At 41.3% G+C, this 10,912-nt stretch overlaps 1 protein-coding gene across 1 annotated transcript in view; it reads right to left on the bottom strand.

Moving 5' to 3' along the window:
- The window catches only part of ANO2 (anoctamin 2), a 547,529-nt gene that overhangs the window by 368,260 nt on the left and 168,357 nt on the right, over window positions 1-10,912 (bottom strand). Inside the window, exon 3 of the mRNA XM_006862668.1 lies at window positions 7,963-8,061. Coding sequence (XP_006862730.1) covers window positions 7,963-8,061 — 99 coding nt within the window. The remainder of the gene's footprint in view (window positions 1-7,962; window positions 8,062-10,912) is intronic.

The raw sequence follows: 10,912 nt of genomic DNA, 5'->3' as shown, positions 1-10,912 counted from the left end.
CGCAGGTTGTTAATGAGTCTTCCTCCAATCCTGATGCCACGTTTTTCTTCATAGAACCCAGCTTCTCGTGAAGAGAAGACTTAAAATATTTACTGATGAAGATCAAAGAGCATACAGCCTTCGGTATGGTTTGCATCTCAATGTCAAGAAAACAAAAATCCTCACCTCTGGACCAATAAACAACATTCTTATCAAAGGAGAAAAGATTGAAGATGTCAAGGACTTCATTCTCTAGGATCAACTATCAACACTCATGGAAGCAGCAGTCAAGAGATCAAACGATGTATTGCATTAGGCAAATCTGTTGCACAAGACCTTTTTAAAGTGTTGAAGAGCAAAGATAACAGCTTGAGGATTAAGGTGCGCCTGACGGAAGCCATGGTATTTTCAGTAACCTCATGTGCATGTGAAAGCTGGACAGTGAATAAGGAAGACCATAGAAGAATTATTGCTTTTGAGTTATGGTGTTGGAGGAAAATATTCAAAGTGCCATGGGCTGCCAAAAGAACCAACAGATCTGTGTTGGAAGAAGTGCAGCCAGAGTGCTTCTTGGAGGCCAAGATGGCCAAATTTTGTCTCTCATACTTCAGACATATTGTCAGGGGGGACCATTCACTGGAGAAGGATATCATGTTTGGTAAGGTGGAGGGTCATAGAAAAAGAGGAAGCCCCCCAGCGAGGTGGATTGGCCAAGTGGCAACATCAATGGGTTCAAGCGTGGCAACAATAGTGAGGCTGGCCCAGGATTGGGCACTGTTTTGTTCTGCTGTGCATAAGGTTGCTATGGGTCGGTACCAACTCGATGGCACCTAACAACAACAACATATATATATATATATAATTTAAATAAAGCAAAAGAATATCATTCTATAGAATACATTTTGAGAAATCTTGTTCAAGGCTACCCTACCTCAAGCCCAGTTACAGATTCTTCAGTGAAATGATAAGTAGGAGGAGTTTTTTATTTGGATTCATACAGACATGGGTTCAAGTACTAACTGTATCACTGTCAAGTTGTGTGATCTTGGGCAAGTTTCTTAACCTCTCTTTGGACTTCAGGTTGCCTTTGCAGATTTAAGGAACTAGGCCTGTTCCCACCCATCTAATCCCAATGCTGCAGTTACCACTGTGTACAGAGAACAAGAAAGGGAAGCCCTTTACATAATGTGTGTGTGGCCCAATAATGTGGCCACACACACATTATGTACAAACAACACCACCAACCACAATAATAATTGCAGATACTACTATTACATATTGGACTACTGGTGTGGTGTAGTATCAGCACTGGACTGGGAGCCACATGGTCAGCAGTTCAAACCCACCAGCTACTCCTTGGAAACCCTGTACATGGTCTCTATGAGTCGGAACTGACTTGATGGCACTTCGCAATAACATTATTATATACTATATTATATTATATAAATAACATTATTATTGTGTGTGTACTGATATACTAGGAAGGGGACATGGTGGTGCAGTGTTTAAGTGACCAGATACTAACTGAAAGGTCAGTGGTTCAAACCCACCACTCTTCAGGAGAAAGAGATATCAGCTGGTTTCCATAAAGATTGTTATTAAGTATTATCAAGTGGGCTCCAACTCATAGCAAACCTGTTTCTGAGGCTATCAATCTTAGCAGGAGCAGAAAGCCTCACCTTTCTCCTGCAGAGAGCAGATGGTGGGCTCCCACCGCCAACCTTGTGGTTCACAGCCCAGTGTGTACTGTACTGAGCTGCTGTGGGCAGTCTTATTCTGTCTCACAGAGTCTCTAAGAGCTGGGGTCACCTGACACCAATGCGCATGCGTACACTTATGCTAGGTGTTCTACAAACAGTTTTTCAAGACATTTATTATTCCTTTTTTGAAGATGAGCAGACCTCTGAGTCTATTCTCCTATATAAGTATCAGTTTCTGGACATGAATAGCATCTACTTGCATGCAAAGGACTCAAGCTAAAGTCTTCCCAGGTTCCTAGCAGTTCTCTATTGATAGCTTCCAAAGTCTTGACAGATTAGACCAGAGTGATTTTCACCCATCCCAAACATATTACTTCTTTCAAGTTACATGGAATCTGGCTGAACTGAGGTGATTTCTCTGACAGAAAAGTCCCCCTTCATAGATTCTGTTGTCTCCCCTCTGTCCATTCTCCTGCCTTGTCATTTGCTAGAGGCAGGACTTGGGAAGTAATTGAATGTAAGACATGAGAAAGAGAGTGTACATATATAAAAATGAATGAAAAAGAAACATGGCTATTCACTACAATCCCAAGTGGTAGAAAAGCCACCTTTTATAACAAGCAAAAGTAAGAAGCCACCTGCCCCCAAACACCCATTTCCAACTTCCCCCACTGCTTAGGGGCCAAAGGCCAGGCCTTCCCTCCTTCTTCCTGTGCATGGATGTTGAATGTCCCTCACAAAATGCTGGCTCCTCTGTTATTGTTTTTGGAAAACAAATGCTTCCTTCCAAGAGTCCCCCTCCTAGTTAATATCTGTTCTTGGGACTCTGAGTCCCTGGACACATTACTATGGATTTGTCCAGTCTGAGACCTCGATTTCGTGATTTCCTCCCCGTCTTCCCTGTCTCTCTGGACTTCGCTGAGTTATGATCCAGGTCTCTACTGGCCTGGAGGATACTTAACTGATCCCATGCAATGTTCCCCTCTCTGAAAATGTGGCTCACTCTCTCCATTTAATCAACCCCAAACCCACTTAACAAGGAGAGAAATGCCACTAGACCCACTGCTGACCCTCTGCAGATTGCCCTATTTCATCTTCCCCTTTCCAGGGTCTTTTCCCACCTACCTCAAGAACTAGGTATAACCTTGGGGATCATGTTATCAGATTAACTTTTGGAAACTGTATCTACCCAACATATCGATTATACTACCATCTGCTTATGCAACCCCTGAGAGGTCCAAAAGCCACTACATTCTGAGAATCCAGGGTCATGTGGCAGAACTCCAGTCTGGGACCCAGAAAAATTGTGTTTGTTGTGTTGTTAGATACAACCTTCTAGAAGCAATGACCTCCTCTCTTTCCCTAGACCCCCTACTCCACCACATTTACACACAGAATCTGTGCTGAACTAGTTACTATTTGACAGGGTAGTTAGTTAATGCTTTGATGTCTGGACACATATGTGCTTCCTGTCCTGCTCTTTGACTCTAAGCTCCCTGAGGGCATGGAATGCCTCTTTGCCCTTCACTATTTCTCCAAAGACTCTCCTACCAACTCCATCAGAGCTGGCTGGCTATACAGTCAGAAAAAAAGTTGATTGGAGGACTAGGAATTGAGGATACACATTAAAAATTGAGAACACAGACACAAACTAGACATAATAATAAATTTCTATATTTCCCCTGGTGGCACTGTGGGTTAATGCGCTGAACTTCAAGGTCAGTATGAGCCACAAGGTCAGCAGTTTGAGTTCACCAGCTGAGCTGGAACTGACTTGACAGCATTTAACAACAGCAACATAGTTCCCTTGGAGTTCTGGTGTGGTACTATAGTGATAAGCACAGGACTGCAAGGTCAGTTTGAACCACAAGATAGATGGTTCACTCTGTATATAGGATAGATAGTGACAGGCAACTTAGACATTGGCTACCTAAAATGAGGGGGTGATAAAGGCATGAAGTGACTGGCTCACAAGTTTTCAAGAGGGAGTTTAGTTTAAGAGTGTTTGGGGGAACATAGAGTCCCAATGAATAATTTTCATCTTGTGGAGATGGGTCTGATGAAAAGAGATGAGGAAAAGATTCTTATGATTCAATAGTGATTAACTGTTATCATGACTAATTGCAATTTTAACAACTGTAAAGGCAGAAATTTTGTAACAAAAAGGGAGGAGTAGTTAATCTTACAGTCCAGAAACAGAGGACCCTATGACTATCAAGGGAGAAGAGCATGCGCGGGATGTGGAACCCTATCCAGAGAAGCAACGACACCTGAGATGTAGGCAGAGATGAGTACATGGAGAGAGAGAGCAGCTGAGGACTCTAGACTCATGGAGAAAGAAAGACTGAGTGCTAGTGGCCAGGAGGCAGGCTTGCAGAATGTGTCCTTTGGTTTTTTAAATTATTATATAATCTTGAATGTTTTTGTGCACATTACCCCCCTGACACACAGACACACACCAAAAGAAAATAAAAAACAAAGAGAATAGAAGCAAATACTGTTGAATGATGATGCATGGAGGAGATTGTAATCATTGCAATGAAATGATGGTGTAAAACTGTTATCCCGTGTAAACTATCACTCAATTCACAATAAAACCATTAATTGTTTTTTTTTTTTTTTAAGATAGATGGTTCAAACTCACCAGCTACTTACTCCTTAGAAATCCTATACTGGGTTACTATGAGTTGAAACTGAATCAATGGTACTTAACAACAACATATTTCCCCTGGTGTGGCACTGCAGGATCAGCACTGGACTCTGAAGCACAAGGCAGGCAGTCCAAACCCACCAATTACTCCTTGGAAACCCTACACAGGAGTGCTAAGAGTCGGAACCAACTTGATGACACTTAACAACAACCACATTTCCATTGGGTTCCTGGTATGGCACTGTAGGATAAGCACTGGACTGCTAAACACAAGGCCCAGTGGTTCAAACCCACCAGCCACTCCTTGGAATCTCTATATAGGGTTGCTATGTATGAGTCAGAACTGGCTTGATGGCACTTAACAATAACAGCAACATATTCCCATAGCATTGATTAAGAATTGAATCCTTCTAAGAAAAATAGGTAGTAAATATTATGCCCATGTTATAGATGAGGAAACTGAGACTCTGAAAGGTTCAGTGGTATCTCCCAATCACACAGCAAATAAGTACACAACTAAGGCTAGAAGGCTGGTCTTCTATGGATGAATCTGATACTGTCCACCATCCTGTGCTACCAAACCATAACGAAGGGAAACCTAGATAATGTTGTTGTTGTTGTTGTTAAGTGTCGTTGAGTCTGTTCTGACTCATAGTGACCCTGTATAGGGTTTCCGAGGAGTAGCTGATGGGTTTGAACCATTGACTTTGTGATTAGCAGCCCAGTGCTTATACCACAGCACCACACCAGGAATCCAATGGAGCTATAGTTACTTTTTAATAAGCCCTCACCCTAGTCACCACATCCACAAATTCAAGTACAGGTACTACTTCAACTACAGAAGGCATATCCCAAAAAGCTAAAATACATGGGGACACTTAAACTGTAAGTGCAGTTATGTCACTTAAGCAGGCATTATAGGATCAGCACTAGACTTCGAACAACAAGGTTGGTAGTTCAGACCCACCAGTTGCTCCTCAGAAACCCTATACAGGGTCACTGTGGATCCGAACTGACTTGATGGCACTTAACAACAGCAATATACTTTCAGTTATGAGCTTGTGACAAGGCAGAGACCAGAGGAATCAGAGACAGACACTAATTGGGGACTGAACTTGGGAAGGAGAAATACAATCAGATGGTAGAAAATAAGAGGTATAGGAGGGAAGGACAGGAGACGTCAGTAGAGGGAGGTGGAAGGAAGAGAGATGAAGGGAAGGAAAAGCATAAGAATGAAAGGAAGATGGGAAAAAGAGCAAAGAAGAAAGGCACCAAGAGAAGATAGAAGAAGGATACACATGTCTATGCCTCTAGTTTCCTGCTAAAAGTAAGTAACCCTGGGAAGCAGATACAATAGCATGGACATTAAAGTTTTGCTCAGCTTCTTTCTAAGGACCAGTCAACAGAGACAAAAACTCAAGAAATAAGATACAAATAGAATGAGATTGAGGGACTGTTAAAGATTTGTACACCAAAGAGAAAGGAAACAAGTAGACTGGAGTTAGAAGGAAGACTAAAGAAAGAGAAAGGAAAGAGTTTACCAAGCAAAGGACACCACCAGAGGGAAGCAGAGGCTACCATCTAAGGCTAAGACTTGTGTCATGGAAACCTGAAACCAGGGAAACATTAGTTGAAGAGGAGATGAGGTCGAGAGCAAAGATGGCGCCTGCATTTGAAGACAATGGCACTAGGAGTGAAAAAACTAAACATAAGAGGCATAGGATACAGCAGTGCAATCGAAAGAAACAACAAAAAAAAGAACAGTGTGCTTCTTTCGTGCCAGAGTCTGGTGTGGTGTTGTAGGATAAGCACTGGACTTCTAACCACAAGATTAGCAGTTCAAACTCACCAGCTGCTCCTTGGAAACCCTATACAGGGTCACTATGATTTCGGAACCCACTTGATGGCACTTAATTACAACAACAAAATGTGAAAAAAAGATACTTTGGTTATGGGACCCAAAATAAATCAATCTTTTACTGGCAAAATATGTTTTGAGCTATTTATGTCTGTGTTTGTTCATGGTTTAACAGTCATTGGTCCACCTGTCATTGAAGGATTGTCCATCTTAATAAATTTCTAAAGACAGAACCCATAGATTTGGGCTTTCTTGAGTAGGAGATTCATGATACCATCAGTTGCTTTCAGGTATTTGGGTCTATATTTTTATATTTTATTGTGTCTTAGGGGAAAGTTGACACTGAAAATTAGATTCTTATCCAACAATTAATATACAAAGTCTTCTGTGACCTTGGTCATAGCCTCACAATGTGTCCACAACCTTGTCATTCCCACCACCTGCCCTGTTTCCATCCATCCAGTTTCCTGCCACTCCTTACCTTCTCATTTTTGCTTTAAGGGAACTGTTACCTTTTGGTCTCACATGGTTGATTGTCTAAAAGAGCACAGTCCTTGTGAGTATTATTGTTTATTTGTAGGCCAATCTATTATTTGGATGAAAGTTACCTATTAGTGGTTTTTGATGGAGACAGTAGATCTGTAGTGATGATAATGTTAGCATAGTTCATGAAGTAAATCAAAACAATGCTGTTGACTGTAACAATGCTTCTGATAGTGAGGATGGTGATGAGAAGAAGGGTAATGATACTGATGGTGCAGAAGGCAATGAGTGTGGAATTCTGTTAATAATGGGAAGGGTGGAATATGGCTAAAGGGAGTTAAAAGATAGAGACAAACTCTGCAAAGGTCGACCACCGCATGTGAAATAATGATCTGTACATGTGTTCATTCGTGTTTAATCTAGAGCCTCATCAGCCCCAGAACTCGTCCTAGAGACATCTCAGATGGCCAAGGTCAGTAGTCACTCTTCCCCTATAATGCCTACAAAGAAAAGGATGCATGTTTCTTTCTCCTTGGAGTCATTTGCCGCCATTTGTTTGACAAGGAAATGTGTCATTAAGAAATATTTTAAACCATTGACATAAGACAGACTGCTAGAATGGAAAAGGACCTCAGAAGTCATGTAAACTATATGGCTCTCAACCCAGATGGGCATTAGAATCTCCAGGGGATTTTTTATTTTTATTTTTTTCAAAAGGCCTCATTCCATACCAGGCAACTGAATCAAATATCAAAGAGGTGGGACACTGGCATGAACATTTTGAAAACACTTCCATGATGATTTTGATGAATTAAGTAGATTAAGAACTTTCTGTTTTACAGAAGCATTAACTGAAACCCCATTTGTAGCAGATGAGAACCAGAATATATGTCTTCACAAGTTTACTGCTATCAGCATGACTTGCTGTCTGCTTTTGTCGCTACATTCAGTCTGAGGAAATGCCTGGCAGTGTGGGGAGCTCAAAGAGGAGGGAGACAGAAGGTGTAAGAGAGAAATTCAGGAGGCGGATCAAGAGCAATGTTTGGCTCCATAGAGTACAGCCCAGGTGGAGCTCTGTAGTGAAAGGCTCTCTCCCAAATTCAGCCCCTCTTCCCACCCCAACTCTCCTCCCTGTCCCAACCACATCATGGCCACATACCTAGGCTCCCTGGGGATGCAAGTGTGATTTCAATTCCACAAAACCCACATCCCACCTGGCCCTGTTCCCAAACTGCATTAGCATCCATCCAGCCCTTGTGAGACCCCAGAGCTCAAGAGAAACATGCTCGTACTTTCTTGGTGGGAACTTTGATCTTCAAGAATTCTGCCTCTCTGGTCAGCACCTGCCACGGGGCGTGTATCCGGACAAAGACGGATCCCTGGCTTTTACTCTGCAAGGTACAAAGGAAAAAGAAATGGAAACACTTATAAAGACATATCTTAAATTCTTTAGCTCTCCAACTCCCCCACCCCAGCAAGAAAACCTAAAGGACCTGTAGTTCCTTCAATTTCTGGGGTTTGTTCTCTTTAAACTTCACGAGGGACCAGTCCCCTCCAAGCCATACCCCATCCACCAATACTGTTCCAGAAATGCTCTTATTAAAAAATGTTGGTCTCTAGAAGTAATCTCTGGAAGTTTGGTGGCTTCAAAGCAAAGAGTTAAAACAATGTGTTCACAGAATGTTTTCTCAGAAAAATCCCATTACTCTCTTACTAATAGTTGGTCAGTTTACCTCACTAGCATTCAATGAATGACCTACAAGTCACCTCCATTCACAGTTTCACTGTTTATTGTAAAGTTTGTAGTTTTAGTATTCTTTTGTGTTTTGTTAAAGCACCAAATTACAAAACTGGTTCATTGAAGTCTAACAGTTGCTGTTGCTGTTAAGTATCATCGAGTGAGTTCTGATTCACAGTGAAACTGGGGAGCAACCAGTGAGTTTGAATTAGCAGCCCTGTGGTTCAAACTGACCTTGGGGTCCAACACATTATCCTGCAGCACACCACACCAGAGTAGTACAACTCAAATAATATCATAAACATAAACCATGTGAATCTATGTCCCAAGGCAATTGATTTGGTGAGTATTCCGATTTCACAAAAACAGTGAAATATAAAAGGAAAGTAATGGATTCTGGCAATGGTGGGGCTTATTGGGGGATAGGGTAGAGGTGCAGTGAAGTTCATTGTTAGCAATACCACAGAATACCAGGTGAAGAGGGTTCAGGGCAGAACTCCAAAACTCTGAACCACGTATCTGGGAATATTTTAAAAGTTTGAAGGTTTACAGCGAGTAGAACTTGTAGCGGGAGTAAGAAATTGAGTATTTTTTAATCTGCCGGGCTCAATGGCCCGGAGCCAATAACTTAGGTGAGACCAAATGGCAAGATCAAGTGGGGGAACAGACCCACCATGGAATAAAGCCACGGAAAGCTCAGAGCAAAAGTAGACAATACACTTTGTCGGTTTTCCTTTGTTCTGATCATTTTTTTTCTTTTTTTTTTTTGGTATCTGTTCATTGGCACCGCCACTGTTTGGACACCTCCATTCTGGTGACTAGAGGTGAGCCTGGGTGAGTGGACACCCCCATCCCCACCATTGGTGGATTCTTCTGCCACACACGTGCATAGATACTCTCAGCCCAAGGGGTGGCCCTGAACTGTTTTTTAATAGTGAAAAGGCCAGAACAAGGGGTGTAGAGAGGGAAAGAGAGTTTAAAAACAAAACAGGCTGAAAATTAAATTAAATCCTGAGGTACACCATAACAAAGAACAGTGGCAACGTAAAATTTATCAGGCGGCTTTGAAGGCAAGAAGTTGAAAAAGGACATTAAAGTCAAACTCATATGAGGCTACAGATTTTTTTTCCCTGTCTCCCTCCTCTCCCTTTTCTGCAATTTTAGACAAAAGTATCCAATCTAGTTTTGTTGTTGTTGCTTTTCCTTCTTGTTTTTTTGTTGTTGCTGTTTTGCTGTTTTATGCTCCACCTTCCAGCGTTGGGAAACTCTTTCTCTCCCTATATAACCTAAGAAAAGACAGCAACTGCTGCCATGTGGTCAAGCTACAATCACACTCTATAAAACACCAAAATCCAGGAAAGAACCAATACCAACTACCATATACCAGGGAGGCAGACAACACCTGTGAAAGTTACTTTGGGTTAAGCAATAAGAAGAGTGAAAAGGGAAGTCCACATCCTGATCACATCTACCTGGAGGCAATCAGAAAGCATAAAAAATACTAAAACACACATTCAATTAAGTATTAAGGCCACAGATAAACACCAAACATGCCAAAGAAGCAAAAGCAGATGATCATATCAGCACATGTCCAGAAACAAGATAAAAGTTCTAAGACAAATGACCTATAGGTAGACCTGGACTACATTCTGGAAGGAGGGCAGGCCTTGGAAATGCCTGAGAAGGAATTCAGAAAAATGATTATAAAACATTTCAAAAACACTTTACAATGGAGTTGAGAAAAATAAGGAAGAAGTCAGGAAAGCTCTAGAGAAATAATCAAATAAGATAGATACAGCATTGAAAACAATTCAAAACATACAGAAAGAGGTCCAAATGATCAATAATAGAAAATCAGAAATAGACAATACACTGAAAGGGCAAAGGAGTAGATTAGAAGAGATGGAAGGCAGAACTAGTGAGCTGGAAGACAAATCCCTCAATACCATTAAGATACAAGAGCAAACAGAAAAAAAAGGATTTAAAAATCTGAAGAAGGCCTAAGATTCATGTTGGACAACATGAAGAAGAATAACTTATGAATTATCGGCATTCCAGAACAAGAAGAATCTCACAGGTCCACAGAGGAAATAGTTGAAGAAAATTTCTCGAATATCCTGAAAAGCGAAAAGGTAAGCATTCAAGAAGCTCAATGAACCCCAGGAAGGATAGACCCCAAAAGAAAATCACCAAGACATATCATAATTAAGCTCTTCAAAACCAAAGATAAGGACAGAATCATGAAAGCAACTAGGGAAAAGAGAAGCATTACATACAAAGGCAAGTAAGTCAGATTAAGCTCGCATCTCTCAGCAGAAACCATGCAAGCAAGAAAGCAATGGGAGACATATATAAAATCCTGAAAGAAAAAAACTGTCAACCAAGAATCCTTTATCCAGGAAAGCTATCAATCAAATATGACGGTATAATCAAAACATTCCAGGATAAACAGAAGCTAGGAGATTTTTGCCAAAGCAAACCCTGAGCTACAAAACATCCGAAAG

This window comes from Chrysochloris asiatica, unplaced genomic scaffold (genome assembly GCF_000296735.1).
Source record: "Chrysochloris asiatica unplaced genomic scaffold, ChrAsi1.0 scaffold00050, whole genome shotgun sequence".
Lineage (NCBI taxonomy): Eukaryota > Metazoa > Chordata > Mammalia > Afrosoricida > Chrysochloridae > Chrysochloris > Chrysochloris asiatica.
Note: the sequence above shows the minus strand (reverse complement) of the source record. Positions and strands in the feature narration are given on the sequence as shown.